The sequence below is a fragment of the Anguilla anguilla genome, chromosome 10, assembly GCF_013347855.1.
Source record: "Anguilla anguilla isolate fAngAng1 chromosome 10, fAngAng1.pri, whole genome shotgun sequence".
Classification (NCBI taxonomy): Eukaryota; Metazoa; Chordata; class Actinopteri; order Anguilliformes; family Anguillidae; genus Anguilla; species Anguilla anguilla.
This window is the reverse complement of record NC_049210.1, coordinates 23,659,632-23,682,909: the sequence shown is the minus strand read 5'-3', so window position 1 is coordinate 23,682,909 and position 23,278 is coordinate 23,659,632. Positions and strand designations below refer to the sequence as shown.

The window sequence follows — 23,278 nt, the reverse complement described above, 5'->3', positions numbered from 1 at the left end:
AAAATGTCCATGTTACCCTCCAGTGGTTATTTTGTCAGTACTTTCGCGATTTTGTTCTGTGCCGGCAAAAAAGTCAGAGGTGGACCAGCGCTAGCTTTTGGTTGCTAAGGGGACGTGTACCGATCACCCCATGTAAATGAATGGAATTTGACATAAATTTGATAGCATATAAGTGTCCTGTCTTGCGAATTTGAGGTTAATATGCGAAAGGGTGGTCACTATCAGCACATCTAAGAATCCATACATATTCACCGTTGTAACCCAAGTCGCAGGACGCAAAATACTTGTTCGGAAAGCAGTTTGAAATTTTGAAGCAACGTCTGCGACACTGGAATTAATGGGTTGCGATGAGATCATTCAGAGCGCGTTGCTTGTCTTAAAGTTGACATAGTGAATAAGGCTGTATTAATATGGACTGCATTAATATAACTAAATGTATATGCATGAAGTTAGTTTTTTACATTTAGACAGTTTATTATGTGTATTTTTACAGGACTTACATTTTAATAGGTAACGATGTCCAGGTCTCTCTGATAAATACGAAGTAAATACACTAGCGGTTAAGGTGGTCGATACACATCCCTCCCCCCTTGGGTGGTCGATAACAGGTGCTCTCACTCTAGTTAGCTAGCTAGCTAATGTTAATGTTAAAGGCCATGTTACTTCATGTTACGAGCTGTAATGTTTTCTATTTTGAAATACATTTTCTCTTGATCAATTAATTGTTAATGGCGTTGAACATACGGAGTAGCAAATAATAACCTATTATTTACAACGATCCTGTTCACATTCCAAATGTGCCCTACCTTTACAATCTTAAACGCTATTGCATCGTTGTCATGGCGACGTTTACAGCTGGAGAATGTGTTGTTGCCGAGTGCACAAGTTTAGAGAACACCGGAAAATTTGATACTTTCTAAATCGCAAAGAATTCTACAACTCCTGTCTATGCGTGCGTGCCCAATGTGGTTTGCATTCAAATTAATTCTAACGATTCTAAACTTAATTTTTGGAAAAAAGTGACAGCCCTAATAACTCACATCTCCATTTGTCGTGAAACTGGACATATAGAGGGGCAACATTTATTTAGAACACATTTCAATGTGTATTTCGATGTCTACACAGGATTCTAGAATCAAGAACAAAAACACTTGCCCTCTTGTTTATTTCTTTTAAATTTAGATGGATTGTTTGATTTATTTGATTAAGGGAAAATTGCTGTAGTTTTGTTATATTTTATTGCTGCTACTTTGCTTATCCTTGGTTTTAAATTTTGACAGAAAAAATTGATTAGATATTATTTATCTTTTGTATCAGCAGGAGAGTTCATTAAAAGACGTATTTTTATATGAAGTATTCATCTATATTTTCTTTATTGTTAGTTAGCACATGCCTAAAACAACCTCAAGCTAAATTTAAAAGCTGATAGCTAAATAAGAGCCATTGAGTAACTGTGCGATTCATAATCCGAAGTCGATTATTCGTTTCAATAATTGATAGATTATTCGACTATAAAAATAGTCGTTAGTTGCAGCCCTAGTACAGAGTAATGTCAAGTTGGAACGTTGACCTGGTCGAACTCTCAGGAAAATAGTAACAGAACTGAAGTCCTCCACATGTTCCCTTGACCCAATTCCAACCTCCCTTTTTAAACTATTTTTAATTGTGTATCCAAAGACAGCCTTGCCATAGTGAATCACTCCTTACAGCTTGGTGTCTTCCCCACTGATTTTAAAACTGTTTTAGTAAAACCTCTTTTAAATAAAGCGAACCTGGACATTGAAACACGCAGCAATTTTAGACTCATTTCAAATCTCCCATTTTTAAGCAAAATTTTAGAGAAACCAGTTTTTAATCAGCTAAGTACATTTTTAAACTCAAACACTAAATTAGAAATGTTCCAATCAGGTTTTAGGACACATCACAGCACAGAGACAGCCCTGCTAAAAGTAATGAACGATATCAGAACAAATCTGGATAGCAAAAAGCCTTCAGTTCTGGCGCTACTTGACCTGAGCCCTGCCTTTGATACTGTGGACCACCAGATTCTTTTAGATAGATTAAGGGAGCATGTTGGCCTGTCTGGAATTGTTTTTAATTGGTTTACCTCATATCTTTGCAGAAGAAAATGTTTTGTATTTATAGATAACCACTCCTCCAAACATTATGAGGTTACCTGTGGGGTACCACAAGGATCAATCTTAGGTTCTAAATACACTAGCAGGGTTACCCCCAGAAAGGTTGTTATGCCCGGTGGCAAGTAGCTTTTGACGGGGGCCGATGGCCCGGAGCGGGCTGGCGGCCAAGTGCCTTTTTTGACGGGGGCCCGGCGCGGGCCAGCGACAGACTGATGGCAGCATTAAGGTAGGGCCCTATAGTTTCTGTGATAACAGAATCACGGACGGAATCGCGGAATTTAGAATTTTAAAAAGCTATAACACAGATTCCATAGGGCCCTACATTGTAATGTGAATGTTGTAATAAAATAAATAAATAAAGTCATTTATTCAACACACATTTAAAATAATCAACAACTATTTACAGCATAGCAGAGTCTTTCAAATAATCTGACAACAATGTAGTCTTGGAATGCTGTGTTTTCAACAACAACAAAATAAATTAAAGTAATAATCTCGAAGATTTTCATTAAAATGTCATTACGGCTAAAATGTCTGTTAAGTCACTATCTATCGCCAGATTAGGTAACACAATGGTGATTGAGCCTATTATATTATTATATTAATTTACATTATTATTTATGATTAAAGAACTGGGTGTCTGTGGCAACATTCCCAGGAAAAAATCACAAATGGCGTGTAGGCTAGTTAGTGACGCGTTTTCCATCACCCATCAGTGGTTGGTCCGCCAGAGAGGGTAGGCGGAGCTAATGCAACAGGCTCGCTCTTCAACTCACTTGTGTGTGAGCGGCGTACTGTTTTTTACGGTGTCTGCTAGCGTTACAATAACAGAGAGGGGGGGGGGGGGCGTTATGGAACCCTAAAAACTTTTTGTGTAACATGAGAGGTCATATTATTTGTTGATGTAGATTTCATATTACATTTGATGACAATGTAACGTTACTAAATTACATACCTATTTGCACAGCTAACACTAGCTACCGGACCATATCAAGAAAGGCAACATTAGTTTAGACAACATTGCACACAATATCCATCTTTCATATCAGGTAACGTTGCGTTAGCTAGCTAGCTAATGTAATTAACACAATCTAATGTCGGCTAGCTAACGCTACCGACCGGTACCGACCTCACAAACCGTCTCTCAAATGCAATGCTACCTTGTTGCAACGTTGCAATGTAGCTAACTAAAGGCCAGTTCAGATCAATGATTCGCAACGAAACTGGATGCAACTTGCAAAATTCCAAGACACTGATTGTAAACGTTCTAAAACTGCACTTGGCGATTTGACAAGGTGGGTCTTTTGACACCCCAGGCAACGGCTTCAGACGCTCTGCAACTAACCAGTTCACACCGCTGCAATTTTCTCTGCAACATTTTAAAACCGTTTAGTCTCGTTGCGAATCATTGATCTGAACTGGCCTTAACGTTACCGTTATTTACATTGCCAAGTTCAGCAATATATTGATCGGAAAAAAACTGGGGTATAGGTGGGGCAGAGCCGGGTCTGATTTCTGTGTAAAGATGTCAATCCGGAGAAAACTAAATAAAAGAATACAGCAGTATCGTTGTTATTATTTCATTACATATGTTCCTCATATGTTTCTTCAGCCTTGATGCCCTTTTTTGATGAAATCTCCTTTGTTTTTGTTTTATTCTTCTTGTTCTGATTGCTAATTTAACACCCAGCTCAGCTTTATTCTTGAACAGTTTAGCTAGCAGAACCAGAAACACCAGGGGTAACATTTTGCAAGGCAGTTGTTTCAAAAATATGACACAACAATCATTCACGAAAAAGACTGTTTACCATGCACGAGATACATAATTGCACGAGCCACAGCAAATCCTGCAAATTCTTCTCTGCAGTGTAAAGATGTTCATACCGGGCAAAGGTGGATAAAGAACGTTGTGGAAATTGATCATCACTAATTCTACCCCAGGCCTGCTACAGCATTGTAACCCGGCTCGGCAGTGTAAAGACAGGTTAAGTTAGCCTAATGTTAGACAATGAATTAGTATGTACCTAACGTTACTGTGGTAGGGTGGGCGTGGTTTTGCGTTGGCTGCAGAGAGAGAGTGGGCGGGCCGGCTCTTGGAACTCTGCGCCACGGCTGTTGGGGTTTATTAATCAGCACGGATAGTTAATTGTTTGATTGATTGACAATGTGCTGATTACCTCGACAGTGAGCCTGGACGTTGAAAAGCTGCTCGACAGAGAGAGAAGGGGGAGAACTGGAGGAGGAAGAAGAGCTGACGGGCAGTCAGCCGTGAATTGTAAACTATACATTGTGTATTGTGTATTGCGAACAGAAAGCCGCGTGGCGGCCGAAAAATAAAAAGACGCAGTCGCGTCCTGAAAAAGAACTTGTCTCTCATCTCTCAAACGAGCGGTAGCACTCGGCTTGCTACAGTGGTGGCCCGTGCGGGGGGCCGCTCTTGTTCACCCCTAATTTCTCTCTTCCTTTTATCCTGCAGACCGACGCATCGGACAGAGGGCTGGGGGCTGTTTTGACCCAGCAGGTGGAGGGAGTCGACCGCCCGGTGCTGTACCTCAGCCGCAAACTATCCCAGCGGGAGGCGAGGTACAGCACGGTAGAAAAGGAGTGCCTCGCCATCCGGTGGGCGGTCGGGTCCCTGCGCTACTACCTGCTGGGTCGCCCATTCACCCTCTGTTCGGACCACGCTCCCCTCCAATGGCTCCACCGCATGAAGGATACCAACCCGCGAATCACCCGGTGGTATCTGGCTCTACAACCCTTTAATTTTAAGGTGGTTCATAGGCCGGGGGCGCAGATGGTGGTGGCGGACTTCCTCTCTCGCCCCGAAGGGGGTGGGGGGGGGGGGTCGGTCATCGGCCGGATGGCTCCCCGGCCTAAGTCGGGCGGTGGGGGTATGTGGTAGGGTGGGCGTGGTTTTGCGTTGGCTGCAGAGAGAGAGTGGGCGGGGCGGCTCTCGGAACTCTGCGCCACGGCTGTTGGGGTTTATTAATCAGCACGGATAGTTAATTGTTTGATTGATTGACAATGTGCTGATTACCTCGACAGTGAGCCTGGACGTTGAAAAGCTGCTCGACAGAGAGAGAAGGGGGAGAACTGGAGGAGGAAGAAGAGCTGACGGGCAGTCAGCCGTGAATTGTAAACTATACATTGTGTATTGTGTATTGCGAACAGAAAGCCGCGTGGCGGCCGAAAAATAAAAAGACGCAGTCGCGTCCTGAAAAAGAACTTGTCTCTCTCATCTCTCAAACGAGCGGTAGCACTCGGCTTGCTACAGTTACTTTTATAACAACCATTTTTTATTTAGTAAATAGTAAGTGTTATAGTTGGCGTGGCCCAGGTGCCAACTGACTGACGTCACACAGGCGACACTGGTTGGATCCGGATGGATCTATGGGAAGTGAGGTCCAAAAACACACCTGCAACTACCGCTTCTCGCCATTGGTACCGCCAAAGAGAACAAAACAGAAATCTTTGAGATTGTAACTTTTAATTAAATTAAACTAAATTAAAATAAATAATATCAAAGTTTTTGCATTCTACAAAAAGCTTGAAAAAAGTCCTGATTGGCTACTGATTCTTACAACAAGCCTTGGAATGCTGGGCACATTTAAACATTTAAAAAACTGTCTAAGGTTTTTTGGCTTTTACAGTACCTTTCCTTTTTGACATTACCCCTAAATATCACAAAGGAAGTATCTGTGTTACTGACTGTTTGGCTAGCTAGCTAAGTTAGCTAAATGACCACGTTGTCATACATTTTTTCTCGACCGTGAAAACTGCCTGACTTGTTTACATTTTGGACAGATGTGGCTACTGAGTAAAGCCGCGTTTCCACCAAAATTACCCGGAACTTTCAGTCCCAGGAACTACTTTACCAGGAACTAAAAGGTTCCTTCAGCCAATGGTTGTCTGCGTTTCCACCGGGGTCTAAAGTCCCGCGAAGATTAGGCAAATTAGCCCACTGACGTATGAAAAAGCGGCGTTGTCCTCGGTCCATCTGTCATATGATTTCTTCTGTAACCCCATACTACCACCGAAGTAGCCTACATTATTTTCTAATAACCGGGACAGCCCGGAGGGGTTTATTCCACTTATATACAACGGGTTACCAACAATGACTATATATGGTTACTTTTGTATTTATTGATTTTTATCGATTTAATCACATGGAATTGAAATATTCTTCTGCAGCCGTTTGGGCATATTTTACCGCTGTCAAGCAAAACTGTCGTTGGTAGCTGAACTTGGACCGTTATGCAACAAATAGGATATAACAAGCCAATAGTCAGATTGTAACTGTTTTACATATCCTCTCAAACACATTCATTATGTTTTTATGCGAACATTCGCTTTCATGTCTTGACATCCGAAGCGACAGAATGCATTCACATTTCCAATATAGGCTATCTGGCAACAACAACATTCACACGTTGTAAACAATTTGCCGTTTGATTACTTTCTCATCGTCAATTCCATATAGGCTAATCGCAAAATGACAAGAATAGAACGAAAACTCGGACTTGCGTGAAAATTTAAATTAGTAGTGGTACAGCCACCGTTTGTTTTCCTTCGAAGTTACTGCTAGCCGAGCAGCGAAGTGTGCCCTCCAGATGCGAACCATGCACCATAAATTAGTCCATAGTCTTCCTGGTCTTTTTGTGGAATTGAAGAATGGCAGAGTAAAATTACGGCAGTCTGAAAAAGCTAAAGGTACGATTACTAGTATTAACCTGTTATTTTACCCTGACAAAAAGTGCGGAAGGTGATTTCCAGTTTGCTTTTACTGTATCACCAATGTGAATTACGCAAAACTACCGCATACCTCATATAACTGTATCAGACGTTTTGAGTCAATTACAACGGGCTAAGAAAATCCGGAAGAAAATATTCAGGAACCGAATTAATCCGTTTGAATGTTTTAGTACGTAATATGCTGTCCCAGCACGAATGCTTAGCATTTTATAAAACGAATACTAAAGCAAGAAAAGAACAGAAGAGCACACGTTATAATTCCAAGACGTTGGCAGGCTATAACCAAAAGTAGGCTACTGCGCCGCATAACATACAAGTTTGATTTGAAGTTATTATGAAAATAAATTGGTTTGCGCCTGCATATTTTCAAACATTGCACCTGAAAATAGACACAAAAAAAATCCTGTGAGTACTCGACCAATCAGAAATGTTCAGCGCTGCAAGCTCCACCCAAAAGGTTCCTGTACTTTCGGAAAGTACTACCCCCCGAGCAGGAACCTTTTGGGGGGTAAAACGAAGCCCCCAGAACTAAATTTAGACCCTAGTTCCTGCGGTGGAAACGCACTGAGTTCCTCAAAAGGTTCCTAGTTCCGGGGTATAGTTCCTGCGGTGGAAACGCGGCTTAAATCTATCGTTGTTTCCGTCGCAGCACTTTCGACACAAGCAATATCGAAAAAATCCTGAAATGTCTTCTTACCGTGAAGAGTGCCTGACCCTCAACCGTAGCGTTTTTTCCCCAAAGATGGTATTTCTAGATATAGCCTAATTTTGCCGCTGTGTTAACAGATTTCTACGGTCACCGTCACAACAAATTTCATCCCCCCTATTCACTTCCGGGGTTACGTTGCACCGTTACATTGCGCCGATTGGTCAGATCTCTCTGTCCGAATATTCAAATTCAAATAAGCTTTACTGGCTTATTTATATATATATATATATATATATATACATATACACATACATACATACACGTGTATATATATATACATATTGCAAAAACATGAGTACAACAAACAATGAACATATGAACAGAATACAAACTTGTGTGTATGTGTGTGGTTTTTCTGTATCTTAGCTTGTGTAATGGCGTGTGAAGATTAGGTGAAAGTGAGCACAATAATTAATATTTTAAAAAATCTCTCTCTCTAGCAAGATTCATAGATCGCTAGCTAACTAGCAAGAGAAATAAATAGATAGCCTGCGAGACAGATCACTCGCTAGCTAGCTGGAAGAGCTTCTCTTAGACTTTTATAAAAGCTTCTCTTCCTAGCTATCCAGCTAGCTAGCGGAAACAACGACAGATTTACTCAGTAGCCACATCTGTCCAAAATGTAAACAAGTCAGGCAATTTTCACGGTCGGGAAAAATTTTATGACAACGTTGTCGTGCACATAAATGACATCAAGCTAACGTTATTAATAAACAAGTGAAGTCATTATTTCGATGGCGATTAATAAATCATGTAATGTTACAATGTATCGAACGTTACATTCATGCTACTAGTTTAACGTTACCTACACACTGCTTAAGTTAATATAAAAAGAATGTACTTACCGACGAGATGAAGTGATAACGCAGTTTGTAACGAGGTTAGTTAGCCTACTAAATAAGAAATGGTGGCTTGCTAGGTAACGTAAGCTTGTGACAGTTGGAAGCGTCAAGTGTTGAACGTCACTACGCACAATGAGGGTAAAGAACACTGATCTCAGACCTGCTGTTTTCCTAGTGCGTTCACGTTTTAACCAATAGATGTCCCTGGTGAGCTTTCCAACCAAGCCGCCCCACTGTAACTGTAGTTTGAAAAACATCTTTAAAATACATTATAATTTTTTTAAATTATAATTCCCCGATGCTTAGGCCCGACGGGGGGTCAACTTAGGCCCGGCGGGCCGTCGGGCTTGCAATACACTGGCGGAAACCTGCACTAGGACTTAACCCAAGCCAAGAAGTAAGAAATCTAGGAGTGATTTTTGACTGATTTTCACTTCAAGGCTCATGTGCGGGGTGTCACAAAAACAGCATTTTATCACTTGAAGAACATCTCCAAAGTGAGGTCATTTCTCTCTCTGAGCAACACAGAGAGACTGATGCATGCTTTTATAACTAGCAGGCTAGACTACTGTAACGCTCTCCTTTCCGGTCTACCGAAGGATACAATAAATCAGCTACAATTAATTTAAAATTCTGCTGCACGAGTGCTGACTAAGACCAAAAGGAGAGCACACATTACGCCTATTTTAAAGTCTTTACACTGGTTACCTGTTAGTTTTCGTATTGATTTTAAAATTATTTTATTAGTTTAGAAGGCACTACACGGCCTTGCACCAGACTACCTCTCAGAAATGCTTTTGGTTTATGAACCAAGAAGGCCCCTCAGATCCTCAGGTTCCTCTCTTTTAGCTGTTCCACAAAGCAGAACAAGAACATTGGGTGCTGCTGCCTTCAGCCATTACACTCCAAGCCGCTGGAACAGCCTTCCAGTGGATGTGAGAGAAGCTGAAAATACTGATATTTTTAAACGTAAACTAAAAACTCATCTATTCAGTCTGGCTTTTATGTAGTGTTTTATAATTTTCTGGTCTTAGTATTTACACTTATTTTATTTATTATCATAATTATTATTTATTTTATTCCATTTTGTTTTAGGAACACAATACTGTTGATCATGCATTTTATTTTATTTTATTAACATTTCAGTTTCATAAAATTTACTTTGTGTAATATTTCGTAATTTTATTTCTTGTTATTTTTATTGTTTGTATTATATTTTATTATGTATGTTTTATTATCTTAGTTACCCACCTTTTATTGTTGTCTTATTCAACTGGGTGTGCATTAGTCTCTAAATCCATTTTAACATTTTATGTTTTGTCAGTCGCTTGTAAAGCACTTTGAATTGCAATTTGATTTGTCTGAAAGGTGCTATATAAATAAAGTTTGATTGATTGGTTTGATTGAATGAGTCTAACGTGGAGTTTGATGTTGAATGGGGTTCTATTGGACGAGGGGGGTGGGGGTGTTGCTCACACGGGTACAAATATCTAAATATTGAAGCAAGCAACCTAAAAACTGTCTGGGGTGCACACAAAAGCCCGGGTAGGCGTGAAAATGATATATAATGAACCTGATCAGGATAAACTCCAGCATTTACCCCAGAGACTGTAAAAAATATGGACAAAGCTACTGTGACGTCACCCATTGACTCTCCGTGGGTCTCTAAAACACGTTTTGAAGCTCAATGGCAGATGCGGCCATGGTGTCGATTTGGAGCCAAAACCATAGAGTTAAGCGGTTCTGTGATTTTTACAATGTGATTGACAGTCCGGTGAGGAAAAGCCCATCAACCTGAACGAACGATTGCAGAACGAACTTGAGGCTAGCTGACTGTCTGCCGTTATGTTTTAAAATATATTATCAAATGTTTACGGAGTTTAATTTCCATCCGTGACTGTACTGTGTCATGTAATCACGTTATATGTATGACATTAATAATACAATTATGTTCAGTTATCTTCAATTTATGTTTCTCAGCAAAACGAATATGCTTAGCTAGCATATCAGATTGCCAGTGAGCTAGGTAGGCTATCCATGGTTAGCTCACGCATTAGCAATATGAACCACAGGGGAAGAACATCGACTACACTGATGGTCAATCAATCAGAGATGTGTAGGCTACTGGTGATTTGACTAAGCTAATTTTCATATAACTGTCTGGTAGACCTGCTGTTAACCGAGCAAGTTATCGTCGTAGGTTTTTCGCCACAGTCAGTTAATGAGCCAGTAACTGCTACTCCATCGCTGTTTGTGGTGTTCACTTTCTGGGTGACGGTAGCTGACCAATAGTTCGCAAGTCACTTTTTACCGAATAAAAATTAACACTGTCAGCGGTGATCAACAAATCTACCAAGTATTTTAATAACTGATCTGCAGGCGTGTAAATATGACAACGCACTTTGTACAGCAAGTTTTCCACTTGGTGCATGAAGACAAAAATAATGTACATTGAATGTCTAATTATTATTAGGCTTTTTTTTTTTTTTCTCTTAGATCATCAAAACCAATGGAGAAAAGCCAATATACGCAAGGAGCCCCCAGGACCGATTCTGAGAACCACTGTCTTAAATGCCCTTGTCGGTCTCTTAAATGCTAAAAACATTTTCCTTTCTAAATGCCAGTCTTACAAAGATGGTTAATTTCGTTAAATTCTGTGTGTGTGATTTCATTGTGTGTTGTAGCCTATGTTATCCAGCAAATAAACCTTAAGACTTTTAATTCACTTCGTGAAACTGAAAATTTTGTAGTGTTTATCCGAAAATCGGGATTATAGTAGCTTTGTCACATGCGTGAAGCATGGCCCAGGTAGACATTTACGGAATGTACACGACTGACAAGCCGTCAAACATGTTTGACAGATTGAATATTTGCCGGTTAGGGTTAGTTAGCTAGCCAAATGGCTTGGTAGAGGCCAAGAGGCACCACCTCCCACCCCAGTGACCATAGACTGTAGCCCTTACTGTAGCTTAGTCCTCCGCAGTAATCAGAAAGTGACGCAAACTGTACCTCATTGGTCCACAACAAATATTATAACAGTGCCCAAATGACACAATAAATCATGAAATCGACCCATGGACAGTCATAAGACGAATAAAATACACATATTGTGACTATTTGTTCTTGTGAGAAAAAATTATTGACTTATGTATTTTGACCGCATTTGTACCGTAGACTTACATGGAAACCGGATATGAAAACACCTATACTGGAGCCAACCGCAGTGGCGCTAGTGAGCAACCAGGATCAACAAAACCAGGAAATGAGCTTCAAAAACGAAGTCTGGTTTTGGCCGCTTGATTTACCCTCAGTGTGCTACTTGCCCTCATGAACAGGGTTTTCCCCCCAAACACAGAGTGCTTGCTGAGTACAGCTATGGTACACCCAATATATAAAATACAATACCATTGATGGTCAGTTTCATAATGACCCAAATACACTAAATTAGAACAATTAACAGATCTGCAGAATGAAGAGACTACACTGGGACATCCTAGCAACAAATCACTTCCTGCTTCCCAGAAAGCGAAACTGTTTTTAATGAGACGTTGTTGGCAGTAATCTGCATTATAAAAGCTGATATCAGCGGTTAAAGACAGGTGATATGCCCTTCACTGTACACAGTTCAGTCATCTGATTCACACCTGAGCCAGGAGTTGCTGCTTTATCAGCCCAGAACCATGATCAAGGACGGTTATATGAATCTGGGGGAACAAAAACATGAACCATACGTTTGCAATGAATATAAGCTTTAAGGAGATTTCACTCCGAAGGCTGGCAAATATGTGTCCAATGTCCTGGTAATTACAGTTAGACGTGTAAACGTAGCTAAGGATGTCAACATGCGAAAAAAGTAGCAGCGAGTAATTAAATGAAACGTTCATTTTATGTCCACCAAAAAGGCTCTAACCAGCGCAATCTACATAATCGGTATGTGGCCTCAACTGCTTAATTGGTACTGCTAGCATTACCAACAATATGGCTCTCTGTATCACAGCGTTAATGTTTCAATTATTTAGCAGGGCTGTATCAAAGATAACAAGCCACTACCTTGAAAGCCAAATATTTTAGCGACGTAGTCGCTATCCCTAATATAATTAGCTAGTTTTGATTAGTTATTTTAGCAGCTAGCAAGCCAGGTTGGCACCAAAAAGAACGCAATATACACAGGACTGAACTTCATTCCTACAGATATGCTATCACCGCCACATATTCCACAAAACGACGAGTAACCTGCGCAGTTGATCTACAAGCGCAGAGGCTTTTAGTGACCTAGCTAAATTACCTTATATTATGAGAACTGTAGCTCGTTAATATAGCTAGCTACAGTAACAGTAAACAGCAAGTCAACATTATGGATCGTTTCAACGCTTTTGTAGCCGAGGTACGGTAACGTTGACCAGCCAGCCATATGCTGTGTCGCCAGCTTGTGAATAACCAGAGGGACCCCTAGACGTAACAGCTGTTCGGCCTCCCAAATCTCTGCCTTCCTTACCTTTCACATCCCCGGCCAGCGCTTTCCATGTCGGCGAGTACTGAATACAGTGACCACACCACGACGAATAAAACTGGACCAGCCAGGCAGACGAAGAGTTGTGCAAGGTTTCTTTCAGTGTGTGGCTGGTCAGTATTGTCAAGGGGTCCTCGCTGGAGTACAGCCGAGTGGCCTGAGTACGGCTGAAAAGTAACAGAACGAGAATGCTTTTTATAGACCATAAAACGGTCGACAAGCGCAGAGCTAAACGGAAGCCTAAAGCACAGTTCGCCATGTCTACGTGAATATGTGGGCATATTGTACAGCGCGTCAGCTTTAACGCTATTTTCTACACAGCCAGCCAGCTCGGCCATAACACGCCTGCGCAAAACAACGTCATATTAAACTGGACCCTAGCAACGGCCAATCCCCAGCGTGAACGCCAAGCGACTGATCTATAATCGGTTACACTTGTCCTATATCAGTCTGCAATCCTATTTCTTCAATGTCACCTGCCAAAAAATAACTGATTCAGAATCAGTGTTAGAGTTCAACATGTATCCTTAAGAAGCATGGAGGGGACTCCCTGAAAACTTGCTATTTCACTCGGGGGGCGGTGCCTCCCTGGACGGGACTCCCTGAAAACTTGGTATTTCACCCGGGGGCGGTGCCTTAGGTCCTGCGTCACACAGAGTGTTGTGTGTCTGATGCGCGTTCTCGTCGGCTCGCATTGGGTCGTCTCGTAATTTTTTGGATATGCTAGCAAAACCGTAACATAAAAAGGTGTTTATTAACCTAATCTTTGCCTTAACCCCAAGGTTAAACATACAGGAGACCTCACGCCTATTTGTAACTTCAAACAGAGATTTTTTTTTAGGTTTTTTTTTGTGATAATTTACGAAGATACACTTAGATTTTTGCTCCTTCTCCTTGTAGCTCTACTACTCGCACGGCTGCAACCGCGACTAGACTTCCCTGAAGATTTTCAAATTGGGATAGCAGGCATGTTGGGATGGCAGGCATGCCCCATACTTATACAGCACCGAGAGTTTGGCACTTTTCAGGGTTCCCCACAGAAATAACTACAACAGCCACAGACACTCAGCCCTTAAAAACATTAAATTCTGTACATTCTGACCCCATTTCAACAGACAGATTTCATAAACAACCTCACATGTCCACACAATAAAGCCCCAAACTAAGGGGATTTTGCGTTTTCTCCTTCTTCTTCTTCTTCTTCTTCTTCTTCTTCCTCTTCTCATTCTTATTTTTCCTGCCGCCTATCCCACTAACAACATGTCTCCCCATTGGACATTTTACCGACACCAGCCAAATATTCACCTACACGACCCAATCAAAAACTCGCATACACACGCAAAATACCCATACCTTTTTTCTCTGAAACATTTCCAGTTTAAACAGCTAGTCTGCCTGTGGCCTAGTGGGCAAGGTTACAGTCTTGGGAACATAGGGTCGTAAGTTCAATCAAGCCCAGCTAGGAACACGTTTCTTTGACCTGCTTTTACCCTCACTAATAATTGTCTACTACTTCTTAATTATTGCTTTTGCACCATATCTACCCGCCGTTCACTGAATCCCGCCTCGCCCTCAGGCAGATAATTTCCTCTTCTACACTAACGTTTTCTTACGCTTATATTTGCTTTACCAAAAATCACTCACAGCCACCCATATGCATGTCATGACGGCAAATGTATTCCTTTTATTAAAAAGTTACACCAGTTCACCACTGTGCCATTTCTACTAACTATATTTCTTCACTTGGCTACCGTACAAAACCTTCTTATCAGCAAACGCCACGTTTCTACATTCATATTGGCTTGTTCTCTATCTAGCCACATACAAACAATTACTACGTATGTACGTTCTGCAACTCCCCATTAAAACATTACATTTAAAATCATGACTCACTCATAATTATAACTACTACTACTGAACATGAGAAAAGCACATCAGTGCAAAACATTCCACACGTTACTTATCCCTCCACTTTGCCGACTAATGCTTTATACAGACAGTTATATATACCATTCAATAAGGAAACTAAGCTCGCTCATGGTCACTTCATTTACTTCGCACTATAGTCTGTGATCATGTCAACCTTCACCTACATGCCCATTCTGCTAAAAACATATTGTTTCAACTATTCAATTTCATCACTTCTCCTAATTTCTCTCACAATGTTCTTATTTTCTCATATGCAAAGCCTGCTGGGACATATGCGTCTACTCCTATTCTCCACTATCAAGTTTTCCGGTTCTAGCTTAGCAAAACAGCGAAGAGGATTCCTACCTGCAGATAAGAAGGAATTGAGGAAATATTGGGTAGCATTGCTTTGGAATACATCTTATTTAATTTCGGTGAGGCAAGATAGCCTATATTGTTTGTAGTACCGTAACTTGGCGTCATTTTGATATCAATACTTTTAATGGCAGGCCTGGATTTTGGCAGTCTGAATGAATGAGTTATAGACGGTGTATGTCTTGTATGTGTGAGTAACTTGGCAGTTTTGTACATTGAAAACGTGTTTTTTATGAGATATGACTTTTACCTGACCTGTTGATATATTCTCAAATTGACCATCATAACGTTATACTGTAAAATATGTACAACTAAAAAGCTAACCCAAAGAGAAAAGATTAACATTACTGTCCGATCACACTGTGATTTTACTTGACTCACTCTCACAATCACTCACACACAAAACTCAACTCTCATACACTCACTAGCAGATTGTAAATTGAACAGCTAACAATAAGGTGCGATTCACTTTAAATTTGTAAAGTGAAGAGTTGCAATTTGGTCCCATGTTATTTGGTCCCAAATTAAAAATACGTAAGAAATAATCCTGCCTCCTAAATGAACATGGGTGAACAATGTATAATGTAATTAAAATTAAGATTATCTACTACTTTTGCCAAGATTGACAATAGATAATATATTGATGTATGATTGTATTACTGTGAGACAAATTCAGAAATTGTGGCTTTTGCTGGGAATGGCGTGCCCTATGCCTTATTATGCACGTGCACGTCTTCTGCATACAGTCTCACGGCACACACGTTAACATCATGCTGAATGAAAATCTGTGCTCCTCAGCAGTATCAAACGAGTGCTTTTTGTACCTCAAAACCTTTGACCAACAAAATCTAGTTCTAATGTTTTTTAGGAAAACATGTTGGCTAAGCACAAGTCACACAGACACACAGACACACACACACACACTGTCAAAATGCACAAAATTCCCCAAAAATGCTTATAGGATAAAGTAGACATAACTCATTTAAATGTCTTAAATCAGGTTTAAACTAATTTCATTGAAAAATACATTTCCTGGGGACAAAGAAGGTACTGGACATGTTTTATTTTTTTGAAGACAGAAACATGAACTTTAAAAATTACATTTTGGGAATCTGATGGCAGAGTAGTCATACGTATGAAATCTTGTGACTGGAAGTAGCATGTGGAAATTAGTTGAGAATTAGCAGAAGCACTTCTGCTCTCTGCATTGCAGGAGAAATTTTGACATTAATAAAAAGTTCACATAATATCAAGACAGTGGGGTGACTTTAAAGAGAGAGCCTCCACATCCTAAGACAGGGGTTCACAAACTGCACTACATTTCCAAAATCATGTGGACACCTGAACATCACGCCCATATGTACTTGTTCAACATCTCATTCCAAAACCATGGACATTAATATGGAGCTGGACCGCCTTTACTGTTGTAACAGCCTCCGCTCTTCTGGGAAGATTTTCCAGTAGATTTTGGAACATGGCTGCAGGGATTCACTTCCATTCAGCTACTAGTGCATTAGTGAGGTTGGGCACTGGTCTTGGGCATAAGGCCTGGCTCACAGTCAGCATTCCAGTTCACTCCAAAAGTGTTTGATGGGGTAGAGGTCATGGCTCTGTGCATGCCAGTCAAGTTCTTCCTCACAAAAATCAGCAAACCATTTATTTATGGACCTTGATTTGTGCACGAGGGCATTGTCGTGCTGAAACAGGAAAGGGCCCCAAACTTTTGCCACGAAGTTGGATGCGCACAGTTCTCTAGAGTGTCATTTCCCTTCACTGGAACTAAGGGGAAACTAAACCATGAAAAACAGCTTCCACCAATCTTTACAGTTGTCACTATTCGGGCCAGTACAGTTGGCAATATGAATTCTGCCAAACCCAGATTTGTCAGTCAGACTGCCAGAAGCATTTTTCATCACTCCAGAGAATGTATTACTGCTTCTGAGTCCAATGGTGGTGTGCTTTACACCACTCCAGCTGACTCTTGGCATTGTATATGGTTATCTTAGGCTTCTGTACAGCTGCACAGCCATGGAAACCCATTCCATGAAGCTCTTGACAAACAGTTCTTCTGATGTTGTGTCCAGAGGTAGTTTGGAACTCTGTAGTGAGTGTTGCAAAAGAAGGGTAGATGATTTTTACATGCTACATGCTTCAGCACTTGGTGGTCACGTTCTGTCAGCTTGTGTAGCCTACCGCTTCACGGTTGAGCTGTTGTTGCTCCTATAAGTTTCAACTTCACAATAGCAGCACTCACTGTTGACTGAGGCAGGTCTAGTAGGGCAGAAACTGACTTGTTGGAAAGGTGGCATCCTATGACAATGCCATGTTAAAAGTCACTGAGCTCTTCCGTACGACCCATTCTATTTCCAATGTTTGTCAATAGAGATTGCAAGGCGGTATGCTTGATTTTATGCACCTTTTAGCAATGGGTGTGGCTGATATAGCCAAAACCACTAATTAGAAGGGGTGTCCACATACTTTTGGAAACGTAGTGTAGGTCCCAATTACAGCCCAATGCTCAGTCTACAGTGTTCATGATGAAGCAGCTTTTGTTCAAACAATAACATGTCTTGGAGCTTTGAATGAAATGAGAGATGACAGCCTTCACAACAAGTGAGATCAGATGTCACTAAATTCCCTGTACATGGGTTATTGCGAGACTTGGGGTGGGTAAAGGCCTGGAGTGGGTTAAATAATTGTGAGCATCCATCAATTTAAGGGTGGCTGTCATCAGCCGGTGATAGTGTATTAATGGACGATTTTACATGACATAGTTTTTACTCATTCAAGAGGATTCTGTGCTAAATGGGAGACAGTGAGGTCATGACATCATGATCACTTGCTATCTGTGTTCAAAGCCCAAATGAAAACAAGAGGATCATGACTTCAGGGTAGATGCGTTATTTCAATTTCAGGTTTTACTGATGGAATGTCAAATTCCTGAAATCCAAGTTAGGGTTTCCATACTCTTGCCCTTAAACTACAGCCAGTTGTGAAGTTGCACAGTTTAAATTATCTGATTGGCTGGTCCTGTTGACCTTATACTTCAACCAGTTCAGACATTATGGCGACCAATCACTCTGCAATATGACACCCAAAATTCTGATAACCATCTAAAGTGCTTTACTAAGAACTATCCAAACAACTTTTCAGCTTAAATCATATTTTTATTAGGTTTAATGTCTCAAAGTCCTGACATCTGAACATTAATAGAGTAAAAAAATAGACTTACTTATAGTTAAATAACAAACAAACAAACAAAAAAAAACGAATTATTTAATAAAATTCAGATGAAAAAAGCAATTTAATAAATGAAGTAAAAATAGATCTAATATCACCATTAATGCAACACTAACCAAAACCTTTATTAAATAAATCCTGGACATAAAAATAAATGAATAAATGAAAGGCTATTTAATATCTTTGATAGAGCTTCACCGCAACAATCATTGTACCATATATAATGAAATTTACTGACTCACACAAGATCAACAATGGTGTTATAGTTATGTAAATGTTTGGCAGAAGTTCACTCTTCCTAAACCATTTACCAAACACTTCACCAATTCACCAAAACCCAAAGTTCCTGTCTGCTGTATAGATATTGCCATTTGGGATAAATGGCTAAAACCAAACAGCTGGAAGTCTTGAGAGATGACAATGTGGCAATGTGTGATAAATGGTCACTTGGGGTGTTAATTGTTCATTTGAGCAGTGATTTAATTAAGCAGTGAGCACCAGAGAGATATATAATTCCTGAGAGTTTGACATATAGTAACTGATTATCAGGGTAAAATCAAAGGAGAATGCCAGAGTTGTGTCAGGAAGATAAGAAAAACATTTTTTCGGAGTAGTTTTTATAAGCCAGCTACCATGACACTATTTACCCTGCTCTTGCCAACTGGCCAAAACTGTGCAGATGGGCTCTTGGTTAGTACTTGGATACCAGTAATTGCTGGAAGTGAAGTTGGTAGGCCAGTAGGTGGTGGACGTCCCCCTAGACAAAAAAAGCAAATATCCCAGTGCAGTGACAGGGCCACCAGTTTGTCTCCCCTTGATTTCTCCCATGTCCACGAGGGTCCGCACAGACCCCTATGCGGACGTCCGCGTGCAGCCCAAAATTTGTGACCGTGCGGATGGTCAAAAATTTTAGCAAGCCCCGACTGTGCATGCTCCAGATAACAAAATGGATGCTTGTTTTGAAGAGAGTTGTGCAAGGAGATCCACCGTTACCCACATTTATATAATTTGTCTTTGAAAGAATACAAAGACAGCCAAATGGCGTTGAAATCGCGCAAACGCTTGGGAGATGAAAATGCCATTTTTTTCCCTAATGCGCTTGCTTCTTCTTCTTTTTCTTCTTGATTTTTATGGCGGTTGGCAAACAACGTTATGGTGCATTACCGCCACCAACTGGAATGGAGTGCGGATTGGGACATGCGCGTGTGTGGAACGCCAGACCGACGCGGACCTTCAATTGTAGTATGAATGGAACCGCATGCGCGTCTTTGCGACCGGTACAAGTCCGCAGCTGTCTGTGAACGCGGAAAGCGGAAAGTATGTCCGAAACTTAAGTAGAATCAGATGTCTTAGTGCTGGGCTAAAACCAAAACCTGCAGCTACATTGGCCCTTTTTGTATATGATTGAAGACCCCTGCTTTATATGGATGCATGTTTCTTTTTTATTGCAGAGATACTCAATCCTGTTCCTACAGAGACATAGCGTCTGCTGGGTTTAGTTTTTTGCTTCATTTGTTTAATTAGCCACTTGACTGTGCTATTGGAGTGTCTATGGACCCCTAGAAGATAACCATTGAAATACAAGTTTAAATCCCTGCAGGTCACATGGTGGAGACAAACTGGTAGCCGTGATTATAAGACATGCCTAAAACACAGAGGTGTGCAGAGGTATTAGGGGTGCTAATATCAATGTTAAATTTTTCACAACAAATTTTTCTGTCTACATCTGGCCTAATCATTCCCCCAACCGCTACGTAATCCCTTTCATTCTGCACCAACTTTCATTCAGATTATTACTATATATATATATATATATATATATATATAGCATACTAGTTGGTTTTGTTAAATCAGGCCTCCTGAAGAAGTACAGTTGAGTGCGAGCTATTTCCATTTTTGGAGAATAAAATATTGAAATTTATTTATACCAAAAGAGTGAGCAAAAAATGTAAACAGAAAGAAGTGCAGATCTAAACTGGAGATACTATGGTATGAGTGAGGATTGAAAGGGCTGCGAGGCTGGAGGACTATTACCAGAGTGCGCTGCATAAATGTGATTAAGAACAGAAATTGTGTCCTGCAGTAGGATGTCAAAAATTTCCTCTGTGAGCTGCATCTTGACATTGAGCTGGTCAAGGCTGTAGTCCACCCACTGCTGTTCTTCCTTATGGAGCTCTTGGATCTGGGAGTTAATAAAGGCACAGTCAGTAAGAGAGAAGAGTGGATTTTTATGAAATATTCTTATGCAACAGTAATTAACACACTAGACTCTTTTTTCCGAAACAGAGACATTGAACTATTTAAACACTTGGTTAAATGCCAGGCACTCCAAGAAAATGCAAGAAACAGAAAAACAAAAATTTCACATCCAAACTGTGTACAATGAAATTACTTATAGCAAAATGATGTTCTTTTCAACAAATACTACAAAAACCCTATAACCATAATATAACATATGATATTATTGACTTGCATTCTACAGTGTATCACAAGATATGACTAGTAATGGCTCCGTTTTTAATGTAAGTGTGCATGTGTAGTAATTATTCGACAGTCCAGTATTGAATATCCAGACAGTGTGGGGGCAACCGTGATCTCACACTGTGCTAAACTGTCAATGCCTACCAGGACATAGTCTACCCTGTCCCTGTGTGTAGTCCTGTACTTGCACAAGTTTTGCATTATCTCCCGGGCCTGTACATCCGTTCGCTCCAAGTTCAGCTCTCTCTGAACCTCTGCCTGGATTGTGGCCTGTAGGACGACGCGGGTGAGAGATGCTGGTTAGATTACATGCAATCTCCTTTTGTGCCAACTCTGGCAGTCGGCAGTCGTAGTCTTCATATATTCTAGGTCATGTTTCCTCCGTCTTGATTACTGACAAAGTTATTGCTAACTTACGTTAAAATCTTCCACCCTGTCAGGTTCAACCCTGTGCATACACCCAACAGGGAGGAACATTTACCCAACAGGGTGGAAATGTTACACAGCAGAGACTGTGCTCCTTAGCTGCGCAGGAAGCACAAGAGGGAACACAGTCAATAGTAAAGTGCACAGACAGCAGATGTGTTCAGCACAGAGGAGAACTGAAAGAAAATCTTGCTTTTGTCACTCAGGTTGTGTAGTTTGTTTTATCCTATTGTTTGCTGAATTACATAATTGCAGTGAAAAAATTTGATTCAAGCATAACTTTTTTCAGTGCATCAGGCTTACCTTGATATTGCAAAGAGATGTTTTGCTTGACCAGAAAGGTGAAACTGAAGATGTCTCCTTGAGTTCCACTGGTGAGGCGCTGTTTGCCCAGCTACACCTCAGAGCCTTGTGATATATATCTGAAGTCAGATCGAAAATGATCTGAAAAGACAGGGTGATATTACTCTCCTGCAAGTACTAGTCATCCTCTGTATAACATCCAGACGCTCCGTTCTCCACAGGCGCAGACATACTGACCTGTCTGTATGCTCTGCGGCTCTCTTCGCTGGCCAGGAAAGCAGGTGCCTCAGTGCTGTCGGTCACATGACCCCCAGTCTGACCCCACAGAACTTCCACTGATTCTGCCACAAGCCTGTGGACCACACCCGGGTCATGGGGCTGCACTCGAACCCTGGGCTGGGCAGATGAGGCCAGGGAACAGTGCCACTGATCGCTGAAGCAAGGGGGGTTTAGCCTCAGATTTGGGGTTGGGTTTTGGCTCGGCTTCACCTGACCACCATTACTCTTCCCCACGGCCTGCTGGAGGTCCAAAAGTATCATTGGGAAAGATTAATATATATCAAGAAATTACAAAACAATATTAACACCAAAGGATATCAAAGGCTAATGGCAGAATCTACGATCCTTGCACAATTTCCCTTTCCTTTAAGTAACACCCATATCATTTTCCAGGTATAATATGTCTATGCATGGTCCTGATTATCTCATATGAAGGAAAACACTTTTGGGAATATTATCAAAATTTATCAAACTGAACAAAAGTTTTGTATCCTATTAGATACTATCTATTATGCATGGAAAAGCAACATATTTCTACTCTTATGTTTTTCAAAGTGCTTTCAATTGCAGTGTGAACATATAGGCCTATATGTTTTCATATTCTTAATCATTTCTCTTGTCAAAAAACAACAAAATGCATTTAACTGTACTCCAAACCTTTGTGGAAATATCAAGTATAATTTTAAGAATTGTCTATGTATAATTCTACAATTAGAAATTGGAAATTAGGCAAATATATATATAAATACATGTTTAGGCAATGGGCTTGTATTACCCTTACATCTGAGTGCATTTGTTAACTTTGTTTTCAAGATCAGACTGATCAGACTGTGATCTATTTAAAGACCAGCCTCACTACAATCAAGGTATGTAGGTCTTAGCTAACAGGTACACTAAATTTCATAATTTTCCAGAATCCAATCAGAGGGTGAATTTAGAATGAAAATGACTCCACTTGACATTCAAACCAATACCTTTAAATGCCTCTACATCCAAGAACCAAGAAAGGACAATGTCTTGGAGATTTGAAGTGCTTTCACAACACAAATATTTCACAACCTTTATTTACATATAAATTGTATTTCTGAGATAACTGGACCATATCAGAACATATACATATAATATACATATGATAGATTACATATGCTAAGTGTTAATAACTACTGTATAACCTTTCATTGAGAGTATATTTTACACCTGTCTTGAGTGCTACAACAAATTCTTTGTTATGTCTCATGCCATGTAACAAAAATGTACAGTATTCTTGTTTCAGCAAATATCAAGAATACTTGCTGCTTTGTGTACTGATGTAAAA

General features: G+C 40.5%; 2 protein-coding genes across 7 annotated transcripts in view; both read right to left on the bottom strand.

Annotated features, from left to right (window-relative positions):
- qsox2 (quiescin Q6 sulfhydryl oxidase 2) overlaps positions 1-13,302 on the bottom strand; it is a 36,441-nt gene extending 23,139 nt beyond the window's left edge. Inside the window, exon 1 of the mRNA XM_035378950.1 lies at positions 12,937-13,302. Coding sequence (XP_035234841.1) covers positions 12,937-13,210 — 274 coding nt within the window. The 5' untranslated portion in view covers positions 13,211-13,302. The remainder of the gene's footprint in view (positions 1-12,936) is intronic.
- A 3,055-nt stretch (positions 13,303-16,357) lies between these two features.
- The window catches only part of LOC118206293, a 130,636-nt gene continuing 123,715 nt past the window's right edge, over positions 16,358-23,278 (bottom strand). For 5 of the 6 annotated variants that reach the window (XM_035378786.1, XM_035378785.1, XM_035378790.1 and 2 more), the window contains 4 exons: positions 21,922-22,203; positions 21,685-21,825; positions 21,100-21,225; positions 16,358-20,656 (listed from right to left, as the gene is read on the bottom strand). In XM_035378786.1, the coding sequence (XP_035234677.1) occupies positions 20,459-20,656; positions 21,100-21,225; positions 21,685-21,825; positions 21,922-22,203 (747 nt within the window). In that variant the 3' untranslated portion in view covers positions 16,358-20,458. The remainder of the gene's footprint in view (positions 20,657-21,099; positions 21,226-21,684; positions 21,826-21,921; positions 22,204-23,278) is intronic. The other variant, XM_035378788.1, reaches the window with a different exon arrangement.